This window comes from Aedes albopictus, chromosome 2 (genome assembly GCF_035046485.1).
Source record: "Aedes albopictus strain Foshan chromosome 2, AalbF5, whole genome shotgun sequence".
In the NCBI taxonomy this organism is placed as follows: Eukaryota; Metazoa; Arthropoda; class Insecta; order Diptera; family Culicidae; genus Aedes; species Aedes albopictus.
Genome location: NC_085137.1, coordinates 262,209,710 through 262,235,800, shown reverse-complemented (window position 1 = coordinate 262,235,800; position 26,091 = coordinate 262,209,710). Strand labels below are relative to the sequence as shown.

Sequence of the window (26,091 nt, the reverse complement as noted above, 5' to 3'; positions counted from 1 at the left end):
AAGAGTAACTTGATGTGCATATTTGAATGTTTACACCTCATCGAAAATCTGCAAAATCAAAGCCAAACCAAAATACTCCTGGGATACTTCTACGAAATCCCAAGAAATTCGCCTGTGCAATCACTTGGAATTTCCCTTAAACAGAACTTGGGATTCTTCAAGAAGTTTCTTCTAGAATTCCTCTATGATTTTGTACCGCTTGATTATCTCTTGGAATTCGATGAGATTTTTTCGAGGAAAGAGTTTCCTACATCTGAGATTTTTTCAAAAGTTTCTTTTTGGATTAACCCGTGTCCTTTCTCAAATTTATTCTAGTTTTTTTTCAGGGACTCTTTCAGAAATTTCATCAGGAGTCTTAACAGATAAGAAAATCATAACCACTAAACTGGGTTTTAATCAAGACAACCTATTGCAATTTATTCAAGAGTTCCTTTTAAGATTCATCCAAATTTTCCTTCCGCAATTGTAACAGGAGTTGCTCCAATCTTCAAAATTTCCTACGGGAATTTTTCCCAGATTATTTTTTGAAATCCCTCCAGAAAATTTTTCCTTTTTTTCCTGGAGCTTCCTCTGGGGTTTCCCTAGAATTTTCTTCTTGAATTCCTCCGAAAGCTTTTTTTAGAAATCAATCGGAGTTATTTCTGGGATTCTTTACAGAGTTTCTTCTGGTGTTTCTCCAGGATATCATTCTGTTTCTCATCCATCTCCACGAGTTCTTTGCATGATTTCTGCAGGAGTGCCTTCTGAAACTTTGATTTTGAAAACTTCCAAGAGATTTTGCTGAATTTTATCTTTATTTAATATTTGCTTTTGTAATTTCTCCAGTGTTTTTACTGCGTTTCCTTCAAGAATTCTTCTTGGGCACCCTCCAGGAGTTTGTTCAAAGAAACCTCCAGGAGTTGCTTATGAAAGTTGCTTTTGGAGTTGCTCCAGGAGTTGCTTTTGGACATCCTTCAGAAGCTCCCTCTGCAAATCACCCAGGAGTTCCTTCTGGATGATCTCCCAAAATTTCTTACAAAAACTTTACGATAGCTATTCCTGGAAATACTCCAGAATCCTGAAAATCAAACTACTGCGGCAGTTTTGTAATCAAGAACTCTTCCAAGAGTTCCTTGGGAAACCTTCTAGACATGTGGGAGATTCTTTTGGGAATCCTTCAGGAGTTCTAGGAGAAATCCCTAGATCGAATTCATGATCCCAGACCAAAAGTTCTATTCCCTAATTGCCAACAGACTGACTAAAATCCTAAATTCCCTAAAGGAACCTCTTCCAGAATAAATCCATTAACCCTCGAGCGATTGCGCTGTTGTGTTTTGTACAACACGTTGAAAAATTCTCGCTTTTTGTGTTCAGTATTAGCGTGGTGCTGGCGGTGGTGGCCAACCGCGCTAGTTATGGACGATTAAGGAATCTAGAGGAATCCACAAAAGATATACAAGGTGGAATCGCTAACAGAAGTTACTGAAGAAATCCAGATGTAAGTTTTTGGGGGAAAACTCAGTTGGACATCCTGGAGGAATCCCCGGAAACAACACCAATGAAGTTGCGTTAGGGCACCTACGCTAATGAATAAAATTAAAAAAAGAATGGTTTGATTATCCTCCATGTCCCGGATAATCGAGTGCAACCTTTGCTGATTTTATATGCACATCTTAAATATTATAGATCTGTCATAGTTAGCTACCACTTCTACACTTGTTTTTTATAAGTACAAGAAAATAAGTAAAATAATGAGTGAGGGAAAGCTTGAATTATGCACTATTTGGAGCTGAATGAAAATATGTTGTAAGTAATTCTGTAGCATACGCCTTTTATGTCATCATTGGTAGTTATGTACTTCTATTTTTTCCATATATGCATTACGTCAAGAATAATATTAAACTATACATATCTAGTATACATAGTATTCACAGGATTGCAAGTGCATTTTTACATGGTACTTATCATCCATATGATACGAAAATTGGGCGTTACCTACTAAAAAAATGCATTTTAAAAACCGGGAAAATTTCAGAAATCGTACCGGGAAAACCGGGAAAAAGACGGGAATTTCAAAACTGACATTTAGTGGCCACCCTGGTTATCAATAATTTAGCAATAAAATCTTCTACAGCACTTCTTATATGCTGGACCACTTGTTAGAAAATAAATCGGATCTAAGTAATATGATTGATGAAATGCTTTAAAGCCAGTCTATTTTCCCAGTGTGACTGTATTGCGGTTATATTGGCCAATGAGACAAAATGACTGGGTATTTTTATCATAAATCCTAGAACAAATTTGTAAATTTTAGCCAGGTAGTGATAGTGGAAAGTACTTGTGATTTTATTTTGATCCTCGATATTAACTCAATGCCAGCTAAATATGCAAATGTTACAAATATGCAGTTATGGGCAGTGCGAGTTTGCGGTTGTAGAGATATTGCAATTCTTGTAACAGTCAGATTAAATTAATTGTTGTTATATTCTTAATGATGAAGCCACTAGACTCTACGATTAGACATCTTACCCCACAGTATTCTAAAAGTTTTCCATGGTCAATCAGTTATTTTGTTCAATGCTTCCTTTACAAAAATGTAATGTCGTGTCTGCGTCTAATTCTTATATTTTCATGTCCTAATTATAACCATTATATTTCAGGAAAGATAAAATGGCGGAAACAGAGACAGCACCACATACAAACGGCATTGATACTATAGCAGAAGAAGAAGAATGCAACAAAACGCGGCCGGCAGATATCGAAGCAGATATGCGCGAAATGGAGCGCCGCAAACGGGTGGAGGTAATGATGAGCTCTCGTCTTTTCCGTGAGGAACTTGAGCGAATTGTGGACAGTCAGATGCGCGATGGAGGATCACACAATATCCTTCAGCAGTTGTCTGATATAATGGGGATGCCCGCTGCTCGTGTTGGCAGTGTATTCAAGAGTTCCAACTGTGTTGTTCCCATTAATGATATTCGTGGTATGGAGGCCATGGGATACGAAAAAGGCGAAAAAATCCTTCGCTGTAAACTGGCCGCTGCCTTCCGGCTGGTTGATTTGTACGGCTGGGCTCAGGGCATTAATAGTTTGATAACAGCTCGACTCAATGCCGACCAGGAGCTGTTCTTGGTCAATCCATTCGGTGTCCTGAACCATGAAATCACAGCATCTTCGCTAAACAAAGTGAACATGCAAGGACAAATTGTCGAGCAGGGGACAACCAACTTCGGCGTGAACACTAGTCGTACGTTTGAACTGATGAGTCTCAATTATTACTGAAATTACAATGATGGATTTTATTTTTACAGAATTTACACTGCACTCCGTGATTCACGCTGCAAGACCTGATATTAGATGTGCAATATACGTCGGTTGCAACGCAGTAGTTGCAATTTCTGCTTTGAAACAAGGACTGCTTCCGTTAACTAAGGATAGCGCTTTGCTCGGAGAAATCTCCGTGCATACGTATACCGGAGGTAAATAGCCAATGAATTTTCGGTATTTCGATAATAACGGGTGATTTATTTTTATTTAGCGCTTAATGAACCGGAAGAAAAGGATAAATTGTTGCGCAGCCTTGGGCCAGTATCGAAGGTCTTGTTGCTATCAAATCATGGCGCCATTTGCTGTGGAGAAACCGTCGAGGAAGCTTTTTATGCTGTCACTCACATTGTGGCAGCGTGCGAAGCGCAGCTAAAACTATTGCCAGTGGGTTTGGATAATCTGGTTGTAATTCCCGAAGAAACACGCAAGGCGATCTACGACGCTTCGCGGAAACCCCCAGAGGGCGTTGCATCGAGTGCCGTATCCGCGGATAATAAGGAGCGTTCACAGGTAGGAAATTTCTGCAAGAAAGTAGGCAGTTGTTTTGAAGGAATACATTTTTTACCTTAGACGTCTGACAGTGTTATTAACATTCCTTTCTTTTAAAAGAGTTTGCACAACAACCAAATTAGACCCTGCCCTATTGGCGATTAAAAGTAGAGGTTATATCGCCACAGTGGTCCAGATATCAAAATACCTGGCAAAAATTGCCAAATCATAGTAGTCTGCTAGTTTTAGCCCATATGAATGTATTGGAATATGAGTTAGCGCTAAATTTCATTTTAAAGGCATTTTCATTTTTTGTCGATTTCTTCGAACAAAATTGATATTTTTCATACAATTTTACTATACACATTTCATCATGGCGATATTGTTTTGGCAGCTCTTGGCAGTTGCATTTTTCTTTAATCGATTCTGCATACATAAACGAGCATTTGAACGGAATCTTCCCGCGGGGAGTAGCGGGGAGCGATTTGTAAGACACTTTGAAGACGAACTGTAAGAATTTCTCGTACTAATGACAAGTAATGTCAGTTTTGAAGCCAAAAGTGTTATTTTGATCTCTTGGTCCGTTGCAGATGTCTGATATACACAAGAACTTACAAATAAACTTTTGAAAGCAATTGTATTACTTATATCAATTGACTTTTGTAGTGGTTGAACTTGTTTGTATTTTTATCAAAAATTCAGCATTTTTTTCCATCAGCAGCTATTCAGTGCTGTAACAAGATACAAAATCAATATTCTAATTTTTTTTTATGTCAGTTAGTGCTCCTGGTATCAGGCAGCATCCATTTATTACGTAACGCTAAAATCGCCATTTTTCGACCCCCCCTCCCCCTCCGTAACGCTTTTTTGTATGAAAATCCTAAAATTATTGTATGGATCGTAACGCTCGGTCGTACTCCCCCCCCTCCCCCTAGAGCGTTACGTAATTTGTGGACGGCGCCTTATGGATGAATGCTCAATATACTGTATCTCATATTAAACATAATCAAAAATAGAGTTTCTGCCAGCTTTTCTCAAAATTGGACCTCTGTGTATCGTGAAAATTTGGAAGTTTTCATGGGAAATACCAATTCCCTATAAGCCTAATCATTTTTTTAGTAAATTTTCCGGTAAATATTTTTTACCCAAGTAGAGTTTTCACAAAAAAAGATTTTATCACTAAAATACGAAATGGAATTTCACAAAACATAACCAAGGGGGGCAATTTTAGTCTAATGTGTTTTTTTTTCAGGCTCCGAAATGGCGAGTGGGTGGTGCCGAATTTGAAGCATTAATGCGGATGTTGGACAATGCCGGTTTCAGAACCGGATATATCTACAGAAACCCATTGGTGAAGAATGATCTTCCCAAACCGAAAAATGACGTAGAAGTGCCGCCAGCCGTCTCCTCGTTAGGCTATTTGATCGAAGAGGAGGAGTTGTTTAAGCAAGGGTAAGTGGATTCTCAATCATCGTTTATGAGCTTAGAGCAATTCTTGTAATACTTCATGTTTTTCCCCAGCATCTGGAAGAAAGGCGATTTTCGCAAAGGTGGCGATCGTTCAAGGTGGTTAAATTCACCGAACGTCTATCAAAAGGTCGAAGTTCTGGAAACCGGCACACCAGACCCGAAGAAGATCACAAAGGTAGAAATCATAAAATTCGAAGATAATTAATCACATCTCTGCATTACTGAGCTATATACCAACAGAAGATATTCTATATAACATTATATTTACATAAAGCACAAGCACGTATGAGCTTGATTCAAGATTCAGAATATTAGTTGCCATCCTATTGCCACATAAAAGATATTCTTCTTTAGTATCACTTGAACAGACATAATGGGAGTAACATTGTACTGAAAAACTTGTAGCTTGTTTTGCTTTACAACTTTGACATCTTTATCGATACTCCATTTGTAGTTTATTCTTCTACATATGCCATTTTCAAAATCACTTCTGTAACGAAGTTCGGGGGGTAACATTTACCAGGGCCTTCTGGATTTTGAGTTAGGAACGGCATCCGGCAATGATGTGTTATCTGTGTTATCATCTCATTTCCCTGCTGCAGTTGTTCCCCGACATTTCCAATGATAAGAATGTTCAAACTCCATGTATTCCGAATATATTGGGCGACTATCTGGAGCGTTCTTTTCAAGATTGTCACATTGTTAGCAACGTATAAAAGCTGGTCGGATGTATAGAAATTCATAACTGGTGTGTAGGCGTTTGCCCTATTTATACACGTCTCTTCTAAAGCAATTTGGTATATGAGCAAGACCAGTGCCTTTTCGTGATCCTAAAGAGTCAGATAACATAATTAATAACTTCACAAAAACTGAACTCCGGTAACTCCGGGAATCCGAAGTGGTCGATTTTACTAGACATCGTCCGTTTATAGTTCTTCGTATAGTGCTTCTCTATCAGAAGTAAAATATGTGATATTGAATAATAACTAGGAAATCCTACACCTCCGTTTCCAATGCACTATCTAGATAAGAAATTAAAATAACTGTCGAAGCAAGTTTATCGTTAGTTAGTACAAAATTCTGTCCGAGGCAGTTTCAAAGATCAAATATTTTCCTATCTTCAAAAAGCTGCTTCGGAACAATTGGTACAGAATACCCCTGCTTAGGGATCTGTGTCATTTGGCATAAAGTCATTTGGCATAAGGTCGTTTGGCATAAGGTCACTTGGCATAAAGCCATTTGGCATAACGGTCATTTGGCATAATGGACACTTGCATAATAAAGTAGGGTGCATTTCGATTATGCCAAATGTCCATTATGCCAAATGACCGTTATCCCAAATGGCTTTATGCCAAGTGACATTATGCCAAATGACTTTATGCCAAATGTCCCGCTCCCCCTGTTTAGTATGTCTGTTCAGTGGTGCAGCAACAATACAGTTTTAATTCATCGTGTATATGCGTTTTAGATCATGTTTTCAGCATATTATTGTAATTTAGACATTCCGATCTGCATAATGTTTGCTGGTTCTGTGTAAACAAACAAATAACCGCGATCGCACAAATAACATTTTTGCCTCGTTATTGTTTGGCTTTTCCTAACTGCTTATATCTAATAAAATCCAACAGTAATATTTAGCTTACCGATGCTTATCATATAAAATGTTGGTCTGTCTTTCATTCAAACACTGAAAACAAATACAAAGAGTGTCACTCAAAAAATACTTCATGCTGCAACTCAGTAAATTTTATACTAATTGTCTTAATTTGTCATACACGATCACAACGATATACGTATAGTACCTAGCCGTGGACAAAGTGTTAAGTCAATTGGTCAATTGAAATTGACTGTTATAGCGTAAAGGGTCCTAAATGGAGGTCGTACCCGAGCCCCAGCCTAACTGATCGCACACCTTAGTTGATCATGCTTCTGGTTGCTAGCGTTTGGAACACTTTCGCTAAGAACAACTGATCAATTAGTAATCTATTTACATTCTGAGGAGCAGTGCTGAAAATGTCATTTCGACATACACTTCTTATTCCATTGGCGGTATAATTTTTCGTAGCTAAGTCAATGATGGACCTAAAAAAAGCTCATTTTAGAAGCTGAACCTGAGAATATGGTACCCTCAGCGTACCAATAGCCGCTCGTGTTTCAATAGCCGCTCACGAGCTTAGAAATGAAGTTTACTTGCAAAAATACAATGTTTTTTTTATCACGGTCAGTGAAGATAATTGTCAGACAAAAGAAGCACAAAACAAGCAACAAAGAAGGCGCACCGATTACTCTTTATCCCCACTGGTAACAGATAATGACATGATCTCGAAAATTTTTGTTGCCGACAAAACAGGAGCTGAATTTGTTGCGTACTTTTCAACTCGTGAATAATCAATTATTACAAACCCAAAGTCGAAACTGTTTGATGATAGATCTTCAACAGAGTTGCAGTGTTTACCTACTCGAAGTTACCGTTCGAAAATCGCAATGCAAGGCTGAAAAATTTCTAAATTCGTGGTGTACGATGTTTATCCTATTATTTTCAAGTTGGGACAATCTTATGTCGCATTGGGTGGATTGTCGCAACAAATACAGGTTGCGACATTGTCATTATTGTTGCGCGATGGTTGAATTTTGATTTACTGATCACGGTTATTTAAAATATGCGTGCCGAATCACAGTTACACGGAGAGGATTGCACATATTCATGTCAATAAACATCCGATTCATGACGGTGAGCGGCTACTGGTACATTTACGGTATATGAAATACTTGTGCGTATGTACCAGTTCTACAAGAAAATCACGGAAACCCCGCTCTTTTCCGAATATTTAAGGATTGTGTCGTGGACAACCTTCGGAAAATGCCAATTGATATTCATGGTAAATTTTGATTGGCATTATTCGAAGATAGTCGATGACATTTACCTCAAAAATTCGAAATACAGCGGGTTTTCCATACATGTCTTGTAGAACTTGGTCTTAGCCGCACAAGTTTTCACTTACCATATTCTCAGGTTCAGCTTCTGAAATAAGCTGTAGGTGGTTGAATAGGCTGCGACGAATCACCCGTCATCGCATTTTGTACAGGGTGGAGCTGTCAAGCAGTACACTACAGTTGCCGAAAGATGATTTCAAAGCAGTTGCCTAGTTGCCAAAAGATGATTTCGAAAAATCACTTTGAAATTAATTTTAGGTACTAACCAAAATAAAGTTATAAACATCTGAAAAAAATCATAGTGGCTCAGAAAAGATGCTCTTTTGTATAAAATCAAAAATTCAATAAATTTTCCAAAATTGAATAACGCAATTTAGATCTGTCGAAATTACATTTTCACCATTGCTGAGGAGCATAACTGCTGACTAATAAGAGTACACCCGATTCACGATTTGCACGGTTTTTTTGTAGGTGCAAAAAATTCAAACTCTTGTTTTTGCATGATTCGTCGAGAAATCATGTTACTTTTTTTGCACGGTTTTTCGAATTTTGAACCCAAAACTTTTTTGCACGGTACGCATCCCCCGTGTAAAAAAAGAATTGGGTGTACTAGTTTGAGCTGTGTGTCGATTTGCTATTGTTTTTTTGGTGAGGGTATCGTTTTGATACATGCAGTAGTCTCCCTTTTTTGTTTCTTTTAATTGTTTTATATACGCACAAAAAGCAACAATGAAGCTTCTTGTTTTGTTCCATAAGAAAAATATATGTTTGTTTGTTTGTTTATTTTCGACACTTGACACCAGGGTGCATTCGTGTCGCGAGAAAAATATAACTATCGATCATGTTTTAACATCATTCCTACTTGTGTAAGTTTATTGTTCAAAAAACCTGATATATTTGACTGTCAGCTTAAACAAAACGTCAAAGGTTTGCTAGCGTATATTTTTATTGTTCGAAATAGCTTACATAACTTACAGAAAGCTTGTAAGTATAACTAGGTACTAGAATCGATACTGTTCTAACATTAACCCTCTCATACATGCTATACTTCCTTTTTATGTCATTGTTCCATGTTGATACTCCCAATAGTTGGCTAATCCAAATGCCCGCGTGGTAGTGATTTGTTCACATTTGTTAAGAAGGTATGAGAACTGTCAAAATCCTTTGTTGTCCCGTATAAGGCTATCTGACGTTTGATCATCTTTCTCTGTTTCGCTGCCGAGGAGGGTAGGTTTGTTTTCATACGGAAACGTTTCCCTATGAAAATATTAAACACAAAATTGCTATCTTCTGTCGCTGCTTGAGAGAGAAGGGTGATGAACGCTAGATTGCCTTATATGAATTTCTTGAGCCTTTTGAACTTAATGAGGTTCCAATGCATTCAATTAGAAATCACATATAGACGTTATGTCGTGAACATTGAGAAAATTGTTTTTAATTGATTGTAAAATTTATGGATAAAGTTAATTTGACTACCCGGGTCTCTTGAAAAAGATTATCTGAAATGCTAAAATTTACGATTTTTGATTTCTTCCCCGAGCAAAGTCTGATAGCAAATTGGAAACTAATTTTGATGTTGTGATATTGCAAATATGATAACTCAGTTTGTTTAACCGTTTAACGGTTAAAACATCAACAACGAGAGCAGAAAAATATTCCTGTGACAGCAAATTGAAAACTATTCCTGCTATCGATGACAGCATATTGATAACTGTTTCTGTTATCAGCACAAAAAAAAATAAAAATCGTCAAATGTAGAGTTTTTCGGCTGATACCAAATCATAAATTCAACAATGCAATTGCACTAATGATATATCCCTAGAATAACTTTACTTAGTTTACTAAAAGATTTAAATCTATTCTAACACTAAATATTTACATTAATTTAAAATGACAGCAACCCGAATTCCAAATTTGAAATTAAATTGAGTAAGGATAAACTGATATCAAAATTTTATATCAATTTGTTGCTGAATACAAATCATGTTTTCGATTTGCTGTAATTTTGTTGTTGGACTTTGCTCGGGTCTCGTAACGCACGTGTTACACGTGACTTACAGTAAGTCAATATCAAAAACAATAGTTTAGTCTCTTTGTCGAAGCCAATAAGAACTTCATTTGTAATATTCTTCCGATAACTGTGTAGGAAACTACATTTTATCGTTATTGCAAATAGTGGCATTTACTCACTTGCCACACACTTTTTTGTTTATCGCGAAGTACTCAAACGTAAGGTGATTGTAATTAAAGCTCTATCCTTAACGGTCTCATGGAACAATGTATCATAAAAACGAGTTTTTTTTTGTTCGCTTATCGCTTGAAAATCAAAAACGACTGTAGTCTACAGTCAGAGCATTATAATTTATGAAATTAATACACTATCAATTATTGTTAGAAATGATTCAGTTAAGTATGAAGATTATAAGTGAATTTGAATGTATGGAATATTACTAGTCGCAATAAAGCATATTTACTCAACGTCGAAGAAAAACAAAGAACTAATGATGCCGACAGAGTCCCAATCTTTGTTATGTGAAAGGCCGTTCCGTGTGTTTTTCCTACTCATAATTTGTTTGACTTCATTTCATCAGTTCACTTATGTTTACATTTAACAACATCTTTCTTTCTCCTTATTTTGTTTTAGTGGATTGATGCAAACGTTGATGAGGTAACACGAGATCATTTTTCTTCCAAGTATATTCAAGTTTAAATCAAAAATGTTATTTTAGTTCTTCTAAGTTTAATTACTAGCTACTTTTCATACCATCATCTCTTGGTTTATTCCACTTTTTTCTAACTAACATTGTTTCTGAACGACTTGTTGCTTTGGGATTTAAGGTTCTGCGATTGTTGTTTCACTGACCAATTCCGCACTTGCCGCTACCGTTGAAAGAAAAAATAATTTAGCGACAAATATTTCTACACAACACATAACACTAACATTCGGTACAGGAAACTAAAAAGGCATACTGTTTTTTTTTCGCTCTTACAACAATAAAACTAACTGAACACTACACACTCTCTATAAACTATACAGGAATAAGATACCATGGTCAGGTTTTTGGTGTAGATATGTCATACAAAATAATTTATGAATCCCACTGGTCAACAAATGACATGCATAATTGTATGCTTTTTACAAAATCTCGTAACTAGCTCAGATAGAACCATTTATCAGTAAATAGTTGACTCATACACAAAACATGCTTTTGACAAATTTGGTTGATGCCATTTATGTAAAAACTAATGAAATTATGTGGTCAAAAGTGCGTTAAGTTTCAACTTTTGTTGAACAATGTCTATATCGAAACATAATTAAGGAAATCTGTAGACGTACAGAATTATTCTAACAGTCTTGGCTTTCTATGTTAAGATATTTGTCGCTCATAATTATTTTCTTTCTATTTTTTTTTCTTTCTTCGGTAGTGGGTTGCGGAAGCTTCGCCAACGCATTCTTCAACGCCGGTTAAGATCGATAGCGCGATGCAATTCGTCCCTCCTAATACCAATCCGAAAGAGTTTAAGCGAATTCAACAACAGGTAAGATAAATCTTCATAAATCCCGAGCAATGTGAAACACATGATCGTTAATAGCCGTCCAATTAAATATAGTACGATATCACATCAAATTTTGTATTGCTGTTGTAGTATTTGCCTGCTTTATTATGAAATTCATGGCAGTATTTCATACCTTAACCCTGTGTACTGGGATCTTAAAGAGTCTGGTGGATTGACTGATGCAGCTGCTCGCCTCACGCAGAAGTTCGACCGCAATTTCGTCCTTAAGTACATATATTCAAATCAATGGTGATTCTCTAATATAAAATCTAGGTACCTACACATTCAGAAGTGCTTAATTTGTGAATTCTTGATTTTTTTACCCTCTACTTCCCATGTTTGCTCTAGAGCACCATCGATTTTCGACAAAAATTCGAAACGATCGGAATTACATAGATGCATGTGATACAATAGTTTTTACACAGAGAAAGTTTTTAGAATATGATTGTCTCATCAGGTAAATCCAACAGCCAAATACTTGTTTCAATAGTAAACTATTGATAAACAATGAAAATACTATCAATTTACAATTAGGGGTAGGCGGGGCAGTATGGACGACACCCTCAATATTTTCATACATTCGAATTCTTTTGCACTTTCAATGCAGGGAGCATATACACCATTTATTCGCAATGTAGTATCAGCAGAGGATCATTAGAAGTTAGAACTATATCTGACTTTTCACAAAAAAGTTGTGTCCTCCGTTTTTTTGGTGAAAATTATTAGTTTCATACCATTAAAAATATGGTTTTATGAGAAATTAATTTCAAATCGATTGAAAACTGAAATCTCTATAACATGTTTGATTAATTTAGCTGTATTTACATACTTAACCTGTTTATATTTACTTATTTTAAAAATAAAAAAAAATGATTTACTTATTTTATCGGGGCAGAATGGACACTCATCTATGAGGGAGAAACGGTAAATGGGAAACGTAATCTAAATCACAAACAAACCAAATTCTTGGATTTGAGTATGTTTTTGGACGAATGTTTGCTGTAGTAGACATAGGACGAAAAAAATTAGACAAAAAACGCGAACAGTGGGATATCATCCCGAGCAGGGAATGAGACCTAATTGAAAACAAATTGAGTTATTTAGATATCACGAATTTTGATAACAAAGTGAGTTTTCATTTTGTATGACTTAAGTGTTAACATAACAAAATATGAAAACAAAATAGTGTACTGGAATATCTAATTAAAAACAGAATGCGTTCTGATTGATAACAAATCGATATCTCATTTTGTTATCCACATTTTACGACTTGATATCATACGCAGTTCTCAAGGAGTTATCATATCTATAGGGTTAAAACTAAAAATTAATAACAAATTTAGTATTCATTTTAATATTTTATTGGGCATTAATTTACATAAATAAGTAAAAATTTAAATAAGATTTTATTTTGAATTCAGAAGAATTTCGTGATTAAAAACTTGTTTTGCTTGGATACGATATCATCAGAATATGGCCCCTATTAATGGCGTAGTATTATCGATTGTAACATTAACATTTCATAAACAGTCATTTCTAACTTGGAGCCTACGCGAAGAAAAATTGTATGGAAATCGGATATGATATCCTCATAGATATGCAGCGTAGCTATACCATTATTCAACTGATGGACATTGAAGTGACAAAGAAAAGTAAATTTGGATATAAGTATAATATATAATATATAATAAGTGAAATGTCATTCATCATTTTCATGTATGATAAATATCAGTGTAATTTTCAAAACTGTATCAAACTTCACGGGATTCATCATTTTGGTACGGATAATGAATTCTTCCTTCGCGGGAAAACTTTATAAAGGTAAAATTTGTGAATTACTTTGGTTGGCCATATCCAACTTCATTTGTCTTTAATTTAAAATTATGCCAAATAAACATTATGCCAAACGACTGTTATGCCCAACGACTATTATGCCAAATGACTTTATACCAAACGACCTAAAATATGAGAAAATTTATAGTAGGGTGGGGCGGGGCAAGATGGGTCGCATAAGGATGGATCACCATAACTTCGTAAATACAAATCGGATTGGTTTGCATTCGTCCGCTACTCTTTAATACACTAGTTAGCTATGCTAAAAGTCGATAAAAAGTTCATTAAATACAAAATATGATGTTAAACAAGCAGTTTTAAAAAGTGATCGAGTTTGTGCCGTGAAAAAAGTGCGGGGCAAGATGGGTCACCTTTTAAGTAATTAACATTTTCTCAACGAAAAACGTCAAAATATAAGATTTGTTCCGCATTCAAATATGCTCCATATCCATACTGAGTAAACAAGAGCTACTAGTAAACATTTTATAAATTTATTTGGAATATAAAAAACTTTACGATTTGAGTGGTCCTGAGACGACTTGAAAATCGATGTTTTTACTAAAAAATTATCATAATTTTATGTTATAATTTTGAGCGTTTATTCCGCTTGATTGAAGTCATTTATGAGGTAGTCTTGTAATAAAAAATAAATAACTTTTGAATGCTCCAAAAATACGTTCAAAGTTGAAGGTGACCCATCTTGCCCCGCGGACGTTTATATGGAGATTATATGGAATGTATCGCATAAGAAAAATGGCTAAAAACCATTTTATTTTTTATTTTCAATGAGAGTGAATAATTTTTCAATCAATGCCCTAAACTTTTGTATATTCATGTTGGTCATCTAACAAAATTATTAACATAATCAAAACATGAGTAATGCGCCCGAAAATGGCACTGACCCATCTTGCCCCGCGACCCATCTTGCCCCGCCCCACCCTACTGTGGAACTCTCGTTATTATCTTACGAAAGTGCGAATAGTTCAAATTTCAAAATATTTGGCAATATGTTTAGATTAAGACTGTTTTGATTAACTTATAGGGGGACTTTTGTATTCTGGGCAGTTTTGTTCTTTTCGTCATGGAAAGTTTTTTGAAAACTGTTGATTTCAACGTTGATCTCAAATCTTTCCCAACCAAGCTGAGCTTTACGACCAAGTTTCAGGTAATTTGGCCGATGAAAAACCCCTCAACGAAAAGAACAACCCTGCCAATAATAACCAGTCACCCTAAAAAGACTTATTAAAGTTCAAGCCAATTTAAATCCAAGCTATTGATTACCCAGAATCATAAATTAAAAATTCTGTGTCAACATGTAAGTACAATACTCAGGTAGATTAAACAAGCATTTTGTGAATATAATTAATGTTAATAAAGCACATTATACCTATTTTGGATATTTGAAATCAAATTTTGTTATCATTGAGTTTTTGAAATGATAACAAAATGATATCTCAATTTGATATTAAATAAAAACAATTCGGAACGAAAACTTGTTTTGATTTCATTTTGTTATCAATAACAAAATGAGTTATCAATTTGTTATAGGTTTGTTCTCATTCCCTGCTCGGGATGTGTTACATGCGAACAAAAACACAACTTTATTCAAAACAGTACGAATTGAAATTTACTGCACATAATTGACCTAGTTTTGTGTATTATTCATCCGGAAAAGCTGTTTTGCTACAGAAAACTGTTATATGTATAAAACATGTAACTATTCACAAAAGTCCATACTGTCCCATAGGGGTGTCCATTCTGCCCTGCATATCTGATGACGGGACTACTACGAAAGGCCGAAAGCACGAAAGGCCGAAGGTAACGAAAGGCCGAAAGTAACGAAAGGCCGAATTACAAAAGTAGCCATTTTATTACTTAACCCTTTTTTTTCCATTACTTTTACCATACATATTTCTTTTTAAATAAATAAATGCAAATACATACACTACCCGTCATAAGTACGGACTCACAAAAATTATTGTAACAATATTGCATCACCCTGACTCACATCGATATCTCTAAAACCAGAACACCTACAAAAATGCCGCCTTCAGAAAAGTTGTTGCTTTTGGTCTTCTGAATAACTTTCTTGGAGACAGCATCTTTGAAGTCCTCAGGTTTTGGAGATATCGAGGTGAGTCAGGGTGATGCAATATTGTTGCAATACTTTTTGTGAGTCCGTACTTATGACGGGTAGTGTATTGTTCAACATGAATTAATTTTACTCAAATCTTTTTGGAAGTTTGAAATGTTGTCTACAAATGTGACATGTAATAGTGATAATTATACATAACATGGCATAATAAGCTTATAGGCAAATCTGACGGAAGCTAACAATCCCTCCGCACCTGGTGACAGGAATGAGAACCCTACGAAAAACGTGACTCCGCCAAAAAGTGCCATGGCGCAGCATAGGCAAAGAGCACTTTTTTCACTTTTTCGTATCGAATTCCGCATCGTAGACAAACAAACGAGCACTTTTTGGAAAGAAAATTTAATTCTCTTTCAGATGCGCGTAGATCCGGTAGGTACTTACGAACAATTTATGTGATTAATTTGAGGAGCTCTTGCTATGCCTCCGGCAGGCGATCTTCCGGATTTTTTGTTAGCTGGCCAATCCGGTATTAAAAAAAGATAACAACTTCTGTTCGCATTATGCCTAACATACTATTGGAATTGTTGTTTTCCTAGGATGTGAGTCGATGCAATTGCGGTGCATCGGATATCTGATACTTCGGCGGCCTTCAACCGCCTCAGTTCCTCAATCCTCCATGAGGCTACGCCGCATGATTCACATTCATGTGCATTTTACGAAGGAGTTGGGCTTTTTTTAACTATTCAATTTGAGGTTATAATAGTAGTTTACGCAACAAGGTGCAGAATGATGATTTTTACAGCACAAGCCGTACATTTATCCAACGAGGCTTGCCGAGTTGGATAATTACGATGAGTGCTGTAAAAATCGAGTTCTGCACCGAGTTGCGTACAACGTTTTTTGCAACTTCATAAATTACCACTTGAGGATAGTTTTTAACATAACTTTTTCATCAGACTGCACACTGATGTTTATAGTCATGATAAAGGAAGTCTGATTATAGCAGGTTATACTGTGCAGCTGTGCAGTTGTCATAATTTTTCAAACCTGCGTCCAGAAAGCATCAATAAGTTGATCAAAACTGAAAACAGTGCTGTAATGGTTCATTACGCAACGCAAACCAGTGCTGTAATGAACCATTACAGCACTGTTAATTTTGTGTGGGAAAGTAGGCCTTTTCCTGTCAGATTTGCGTGAGGTAAAATGGCCTATTACGATGAGAAGTTGAAAAAAATATTTAAACAACCCTTACAAACATTCTTTTAATTAATAGAGTATTTAACTAAACGGAAACCGGATTTATATGCGTCTTCCGTTATTCGGCCTTTTGTTACATTCGACCTTTCGTTACCTTCGGCCTTTCATTACATTCGGCCTTTCGTGTTTCGGCCTTTTGTGGTAGTTATACTGGTTTCGGCCTTTTGTGTTAATCCCCTGACGACGGCCATGAAAAGTTAACATTTTTGGAAACCTTAGGGTGTCCATATTGCCCCGCCTACCCCTATTTCTTATTGATTTCGAAAAAAATGGCCAATTTGCAATAACTTTTGTTTAATCATTTTTTTTTTCGGAAACGCTTTCTTGGCATAGAAATACTCGTTCAAATTCGTGGGAAGAAAAGGGTTAAATAAGGTTACACTCATTACGCGATTTTGATTTACGAGGTTTTTGACGCGGATTTTTGATTTAACGCGGTTTACGCGAATTTTTGGATTAACGCTGTTTTCATTCACGCGGATTTTTCAATTCACGTGGTTTTCATTAACGCGGTTTTTCGGTGAAATTTTTTGATATGATAACAAACGCGCATATTTTGCCATAATGAGTTTGGTGATTAATCCACCTAAAAGTAACATCGAAAAAGTAATTTTGCAAAAAATAAAATAAGAGTCTAAGGTCTGAAGTACACAGGGTCAAATATTTGTCAAGGAAAGAACTCAAGAAACAACATCAGTAATGAACATTCGATCGAGTCAAACAAGATGTTTGAAGATTGGTTTATTTTCGGACAAATATTTGACCCTGTGTATTAACAGCTTAAGTTTCTTCAGAAAAGTTGTAACTTGTGTTATTAGTTATTTATGTAACGAGTTGCAAAAAGTTTTTTCAGCACGAGTCGTACATTTATCCAACGAGGCTTGCCGAGTTGGATACATACGAAGAGTGCTGAAAAAATCGAGTTTTGCAACGAGTTCCATACAAAATTTTATGCAATGATTTTTTTCATAATGCAACCCATTTGAGTTGCATAATGTTCATAATGCAACTCAAATGGATCCAGTTTCGCCTTAATGGACTTCATGTAAAATTTCTCAATCATGCGACTAAGTGAATCTCGTAACGTTCAATGTTCACATTTGCTCGGGATGTTGGTTGTGGTTGAATGTAATTAACTTCATTGAAAACGAAAAAATCAACGCAGATCAAGGATTATCGACGGGCAGATAAGATTTCTGCTGGTCCACAATCGCACATTCTGGAAGGTGTTTCCTGGGATGAAGCAAACCGACTGAAAGATGCTAACGTATCTGCAACTGGTGATCACGTTGTCCTCATGGGTGCCGCCTCAAAGGGCATTATTCAGCGGGGCTACCAACACAACGCAACAGTATATAAAGCGCCGTATGCTAAGAATCCGTTCGACTCCGTTACTGACGATGAGCTGAATGAATACAAGAAAACCGTCGAGAAGAAGCGACAAGGTGACTGTGAGTGTCCTTGATATGTGATCAAAACACTTCTCATAGAATAATGGTTTACCTATATTATTCACAGATACCGACACAGATTTCTCCGAATCCGAGGCATTAAGTTCTTTCCAAATTTCGGAAAAGACCAAGAACCAAACCATGAGTCCTCCCAGCCAGTCAGAGCCTGAAGACACTGGTAGCTATTCGTTTGTATACTTTAATTGCGGTGACTAATATTACCTCTATTTTGACAGCCGCAGAACATCAGGTGCTTAGAATAGAGACAAAGCAAGCTCCCAAGCCTAGTCAGCCAGAAGTTGTACTAAGTGACGGTAAGTGTTAGAAGGTTCAAATTTATTTTCCATTCGTAGGTTGTGTTAACCCATCGTAGCAAATTGGTAGTTCTATAGAATCTTTATAATTTTGAATTGGCTTAGTAACTTTTATTTTTTTATTAACACAAGTTCTACATTAACACTGGTATTCTTTTTCTATATACTACTACAATGCTATTTTCTGTGTATGTTTAAGTTCAACTTATTACAGTGAATTTTCATAATGATCGATGGTGAGTCAAGTCCCCTCAATCAACCTTACTGCACAACAACAAACTAGACCATTGCAACGTTCAGTAATAGGGCTAGAATAGTACCTTTGTAAAACATGTCAATTTTTTCATAGTGCTCATCCAAGTTAGTGTAACACATCAATATTTTAACATGATAGTAATCATCATTCATTATCAGATTTCACTGAATATCCACCATAATGCTGTGAATCGCAAGTTTACCTCATCAAACGTTCATGTTGAGAAAATATAGTATGAAGCTTTCCATCGCGTCTTCTACGAAAAAATCCAGTGCTTGTTTATCGATATCGTTTGCAAAACCTAGGAGCATGTGATAGCATATGACAATGGTATCGCTCCTTTATTTATTTTATAATTCCAATACATAATAGCATATTTTGTTATAGATCAAAAAATGATATTGATTGGATTCAAACAAGATGTAAAACGACTGAAAATGGTATCAAAAATTTACTTCTGGAGCATCGTCATCATATCATATTTGATTCTTGTACGATGACAGCTGAATAACAGCTTGTTCAGCGATTCGCGTTTGTCAGACAGTAACATGAGCGAAAGGTTCGCATCATTTTGTACGATGGAGCCCTAAGGTACTCCTGCGGTGATGTTGGAGCTCCTCTCGCCTTCCACGGTGCCATAGAGATTAGCACCCTATTCTGGAAGTATCCCTTCGTGGCTTTTTTGGAAACTGGATGAACAGTTGGCAAGAAACTATTTTCAGATCATATTTGGGACAATCGGTACTGTCCCGGAAGCGGTTCCGGGTGACCGGAAGTAGTAAAATGATTAATTTAACAAAATCTTTTCATGCGATACATCAAATAGCAGCGTTTTTGATTATCCAATGAACGATTGATAAGAAAATCGTCTCAGACTATATTTGGGACAATCCGTAATGTTCCTGAACCAATTCTGGGTGCTTCGCCGGGAGTGGCTTAGCTTAACATAAATGTAATCATTTAAAACTCTCTGTAGTGTTTCAGAATCGGTTTCGAGTGTCCCGCCGAAAGGTGACAAATATAAAGAAAACTCAGACCACATTAGAGACTACCGGTAGTGTTTCAGAACCGGCTTTGGATGCTGGTGTAATATGTGTAAGACAACAAAATACTTTTCTGCTCTGCCTATACGTTGAACGTTGAACACAACGTCGGAGTTTCCAAATTTTATGATGGCTTTGATACAATTCTTGCTCTTCTAAATAAAGTATTCTCAGGATTCAGGAACAATTCGACTTACGTCACTATCATCACTAGGTGGATTAATCTTGTTTTTTTTTTCATTTCTCGTTTTGCGTCATACACAGTACAATATTAAATATATATATTTTTTTGGAATCGGTTGAGAACTGTTTCCGCAATCGTAGTCGCCGCATCGACGTTTTTGTTTCCGAGATAATCGCGCTTAATGTTTCAAGTAGATATACGCTACGTGCCTGTAAGGGAGCGAGGTGCAAAACGCTATATCTATGCTTCTACTGCTTGGATCTCTATAAAAATTTGACATATTATTCCTAAGAACCTATAAAGAACAAAAAAAATGTTTTTTTTTTGTCCGACCTCAACATATACAACCCCTTAAGCCTTAACTCTTCATAAGGCAGTGGCAACAAAAGCAAATTGTGTATTTTCGACAGTTTTGTCCTGTTCGCCATGAGTTTTTTTTTATAGCTGTTAAACTCAGAGTTGGCCTCAAATCCTTCCCAACCAATCTGAATTATACGACAAAGTTTCAGGAAATTTGGCTGACAAAAACCCTCATGACGAAGAGAAGAAACCTGCTGATAGTACTCAACGTCGCCCTATATTGATACTCACATTTTTTTTGCTTGATAACAACTTCTTCTTCTTTATGGCTCTACGCCCCAACTTGAACTTGGCCTGCCTCGCTTCAACTTAGTGTTCTTTGAGCACTTCCACAGTTATTTCTTTGCCTGCCATTGCATGAATTTGTATATTGTGAGGCAAGTACAATGATACACTATGCCCAGGGAGTCGAGAAAATTTTCCCGACCGGACCGGAAATCGAACCCGCCGTCTCTGGATTGGCGATCCATAGCCTTAACCACTAGGCTAACTGGAGACCCTTATAACAACTTATATCGTAATTCTTTTTCTGTTCACTCATACCTATGGTTATTAACAAGGCATAGTATTTTTTTTTTGGCCATGGACTAAGCTTCAGTTACAATTTAGGAGCTGTTTGTCGACTAAAAAATGGCAAAATTTGACTGCTTGAAGACAATAAGCTCAAACTTATTGTAAAACCGATTATTTTGTAAATATTTCAGGAAATATCAATCAAATGACATGTTTAAATGAGCTGAATTACGCAGTATATATTATGGGTTTAGCATATCTCCACTTCAAAATCTTTTTTCAGGCTGTTTGTCGCAGTCTTGAGAAGAAAAGTACCCCAAACGGGCAGTGGCAAGAATAGCGCCACCAGACCAATGCTGGTGGCCTCAACTGGTAGTGGAAACTATAAACCACCTAAAAAAGTATGCCAAACGGGCAGTGGCAACTATTAGCCTGTGCATGCCGGCAGGATCGACATACAAATGACACTAATGAATAAGTAGTGGAGCTTTTTTGTCGACCATTTAAAGCTTTCGACAGTGTTCGACATTCGATGAGAAAATTTTACTTACCTTACCGATCAGGCTAAGGTCGGGGTGGCCTCTGCTGTACATAGTAGTTGTCTCCAGTTCCGCACTCTGCGTAGCGTCCGCAGATCGTCCTCCACTTGGTCGACCAACCTAGCTCCCTGCGCTCCACGTCTTCTTGTACCGGTCGGATGACTCTCGAGAACCATTTTAGCCGGGTTGCTATCCGACATCGTGATGACGTGACCCGCCCACCGTAGCTTCCCGATTTTCGCGGTACCGTCTAGCCCCGTTGGTTTGAACGACACCTCATGCAAACCAACGAGGTTCATTTTTTAATTTGAACTTCTAGTTACCCTGTGGGCATCGAAAAACATACTGATGGTAACCCTTTTTGCTGTTTTGTTTTGATTCTGCGTTCCGTTTTATCCCGTTCCATGAGCAGAATGACGTTTGAATTATTTTTAGTTTGAACGATGTGCAGATTAACGGGGGTCAAATTAAAAAGTGTTCAGATTGGATGCGGTCAAACCAACGGGAGTGGACGGTATGGACAATGGTTGGTTCTCTCAGCAGCTGATGCAGCTCGTGGTTCATTTGCCTGCTCCAAGTCCCGTCTTCCCTCTGCACTCCACCTTAGATGGTACGCAACACCTTCCGTTCGAAAACTCCAAGGGCGCGTTGGTCCTCTGCATGTAGAGTCCATGTTTCGTGCCCATAGAAGACGACCGGTCTAATCAGCGTTTAGTAGATAGTTAACTTCGTGTTACGGCGAACTTTATTCGATCGTAGAGTTCTGCGGCGTCCAAAGTAAGCACGATTTCCTGCCACAATGCGCCTCTGAATTTCTCTGCTGGTATCCTTGTCGGAGGTCACCAGTGAGCCCCAGTGTTGGTAAAATCACACTCAAAGCAGACTCATGAACCGCTCCTGCGTGAGCAAAATCGCGCACGATTTTGAATCATTTTCTCATGCGCGAGATTTTCATGCAAAATCTCGCACTCACGAGTCAAGCGCCGAAATCTCGTTCGCTTGTAAAACGAATTCAAATCAATTTGAACGGCATTCAATGTTATTGTACGCTAGATTTGCTTTTGTTTTGTTTACAGTGACCCCACAATTTATGAATCGGCAAAAATGACCACAGTTTATGGATCACTCCATTTGATCAACATGGTGATTCATAAATAGTGTACAAAATTAAGGAGATTCATCGGTGTGGGGTCACTGTATATAATCCTAAAAGCTTTGATGTAAATAATAAGAACACCAAGAAATAAAGCAATGAGTGAAATCGCAAATCATCTCATGCATGACTTTTTTGGCGGTGAGTTTGGCGAGTCAAGAATCGCGCGTGAAACAACTCAACCATGAGATTTGAGAATTTGTGTTTTTACCAACCCAAGTACACGAATTCTTCAACCGCCTCGATTTCATCACCGTCGATATAAATTCGGGGTAGCGGACGCGGACATTCCTCCCTGGAGCCCTTTGCCATCATGTACTTTGTCTGCGACACATTAATGACTAATCCGATTCGCCTGGCTTCACTCTCTAGTCGGATGTACGTTTCCGCCATCGTCTCAAATTTGCGAGCTATAATATCAATTCCATCAGCGAAACCAAGCAGCTGAACGGACTTCGTTAAAATCGTTCCACTCGTGTTTATCCCTGCTCTCCTAATGGGGCACGTTCGGTGTAGTACTAGATTTGTAGTAATGAGCTGAATTTTAGTATGGTGAGAAGGTCAATTCTCCGTTTCTGCAATGAAATGGTGCAAAAAGCGTGGGTATTATGATTCCTTTCCTAATTTGATGCTGTTTGAGCAAAACTTTGGATAACTATGTTGCAAGAAATGGAGAAAACAACAACACTGTTGCCCAAAGTTTTGCTCAAACAGCATCAAACTAGGCTAGGAATCATAATACCCACGTTTTTTTGAACCATTTCATTGCAGAAACGGAGAATTGACCTTCTCACCACAATAAAATTCAGCTCATTACTACAAATCTAGTACTTCTCCGATCTGTCCTATTACATCCTCTAAGGCAATGTTGAACAGCAAACACGAAAGACCATGACCTTGCCGTAACCCTCTGCGGGATTCAAGGGACTCGAGAGTTTCCCTGATACTCGAATTACGCACATCACTTGATCCATCGTCGCCCTCATCAATCGTATCAGTTTATCCGGGAATCCGTATTCGTGCATAATCTACCCTAGCTGTTCTCGATCGATTGTATCATACGTCGATTTGAAATCGATGAACAAGTGATGTGTAGGCACGTTGTATTCGCGGCATTTCTGCAACACCTGGCGGATGGCGAACATCTGGTCCGTTGTAGCGCGTTCACCCATGAATCTAGCCTGATATTGCCCCACGAACTTTCTTGCAATCGGTAATAGACGGCGGCATAAAATTTGAGAGAGTATCTTGTAGGTTACGCTCAGTAGTGTGATCGTGCGGTAGTTCCCGCAATCCAACTTGTCGCCCTTTTTGTAGATGGGACACACGATACCTTCCATCCATTCCTCCGGTAATACTTCCTCCTCCCAAATCATTATTGTACAGTCCGCCACTGAAAGGTGCTGGCCACAGTATTCTGTTTTTCAAATTGTTTCAGTATTGTTTTCCTTAATAAGTCACAATTGGTTTCGGCACAAAATTATGTCTCAATATTTCGTGTCCATAGTATCAAAAGCAAGTAACATTATATATTGGTTCACCAGTTCTCTTAATTGCGAGGTGACGCAAGATATCTTTGGTTTCATAATGCTTTCTCTAAATTCCTGTTAAGCATTTTCAAGGTCTCACCATTCCTCCAAACTGTGAGGTGGCACAATTCTGTGAATATATGTTTTGTGTACGCTCATGGTTCCATAGATTGCAATGCTTACCAAAGTGAATCCTGATTTATGTAACTACCAATCTCTTCCAACTCCTTCCCGTGATAACTGTGGAGGGCACAGTAGTATATACTGTTGGACCGAACCGACCGAGTACCCAACGATATGCAGCGGAGAAGTTCCCAACCGGCGGACACAAAGAACCGGACCAAGACCGAGGGACTTTCGGGAACTTGCGTAACGTGATTGGAAAGATTAAAGCAACGCACGTACGATCAAACACGTCCTTTATTGACTACGAGTTAGTGGTGAACTTTAAAAAAAAAAATACACTACACCGTCTTCAGCCTCAGGCTGCACAGACTGAAAATTTCACTAACACGAGAATTTTCCGTTTGACGAAAAGTTTTCTCCGACTGGCGTGGGAATCGAACCCGCACCCGAGGCTTACGAAATGCCTAGGCGACTAACGCCGCTAACCGCACGGCCACGAAGCCCACTAACTGAACGCACACTGCGTTTGGGAATTCAATGCTTTCTTCTTCTGTCTCCTACTTCTCTCGCATGGTAGCTGTTAGGGTGGCTCATTAGTATATGTACACTGAAAAATATTGCTCATCACAACATATACAACCTCTAGTAGCAACGGTTGTCCAACTAACATTCCTTCCCTTCCCCGGTTGATCGTAAGAACGTGGCCGGCGCCGTTACTGACCTATTAAAATTTGAGTTCTCGGAACGTGTACAAAGAAGGTGTGCTAAATCCCAAGCCCCATCTATTGGTTCTCTGAGCAATTCCGCTAGCTCTAGTCATTCACGGAGTAGCAACTACGAAGTGTACGGTCACCAATTCTCATGCTCATGCTTGGACCCCTTATTGACTGAAATTCGATTCAACCGTTATTTTAATTTGATTTTAATTTTCAGATTATAATAATCTCACATAACGCAAAAAATCGCAACCTCAAATTTTTAGCAAATAGGGTATGAGTGCCATCAGTAATCTCACGCTCATATTCATCCTTTTCGAAAACAAGCGATTACGGCACCGATTGATTCCGTTCTTTTTGTTTTCATGCGTGCTCACTTTCTAGGTAGTTTGTAGTTTTGCATTTAGGGAATTGGTTCCCTTATTAAGCATGTGGCTCCCATTTTCATCCTACGAAAAACAAAGGATTGCAGCGCTGTTTGTTTTGTTTCTTATTGTTGTATTTTTTGTTGGAAGTGAGCACCCATGAAAACAAAAAAAACGGAATCAATCGGTGCCGTAATCGCTTGTTTTCGAATAGGATGAATATAGGAGCGTGAGATTACTGATAGCACACATACCCTATTTAACGACAAGATATACCGTGAGGTCGCCATTCACCGCTCATTTAACGGCATTTTCGTAAAGTATATGACATTTAAAATCGACGTTTGCGAATTTTGTACTTTATTTTCGTTAACAACTCAACAATGAATTCTTCTAGAAATCCGGGGTCCCCTATTTTTAATTTCAAAATAACGGTTGAATTGAATTTCAGCCAATGAGGGTTCAATGGGAAAAGCTCCAATCTGGAGCAACATTTGAAAAGGGCCCAAGAGGTCTTGTGTCTTTTTTCTAAAACGTTCCGTAGGGCATAACAGCAGCCCGCCCACGCAAACGAACACTGTTATCCGAAAGATCAATGTT

General features: G+C 37.6%; 1 protein-coding gene across 9 annotated transcripts in view; it reads left to right on the top strand.

Annotated features, from left to right (window-relative positions):
* Positions 1 to 26,091, top strand: part of LOC134288031 (protein hu-li tai shao) — a 53,847-nt gene that overhangs the window by 19,393 nt on the left and 8,363 nt on the right. For 4 of the 9 annotated variants that reach the window (XM_062851654.1, XM_062851655.1, XM_062851651.1 and 1 more), the window contains exons 2-11: positions 2,640 to 3,226; positions 3,291 to 3,458; positions 3,518 to 3,816; positions 5,048 to 5,247; positions 5,317 to 5,440; positions 10,844 to 10,867; positions 11,626 to 11,739; positions 18,108 to 18,393; positions 18,461 to 18,571; positions 18,630 to 18,707. In XM_062851654.1, coding sequence (XP_062707638.1) covers positions 2,650 to 3,226; positions 3,291 to 3,458; positions 3,518 to 3,816; positions 5,048 to 5,247; positions 5,317 to 5,440; positions 10,844 to 10,867; positions 11,626 to 11,739; positions 18,108 to 18,393; positions 18,461 to 18,571; positions 18,630 to 18,707 — 1,981 coding nt within the window. In that variant the 5' untranslated portion in view covers positions 2,640 to 2,649. Of the gene's footprint in view, positions 1 to 2,639; positions 3,227 to 3,290; positions 3,459 to 3,517; positions 3,817 to 5,047; positions 5,248 to 5,316; positions 5,441 to 10,843; positions 10,868 to 11,037; positions 11,214 to 11,625; positions 11,740 to 18,107; positions 18,394 to 18,460; positions 18,572 to 18,629; positions 18,708 to 18,906; positions 18,944 to 26,091 lie in introns of those variants that run through there. The other 5 variants (XM_062851656.1, XM_062851657.1, XM_062851653.1 and 2 more) reach the window with 3 other exon arrangements.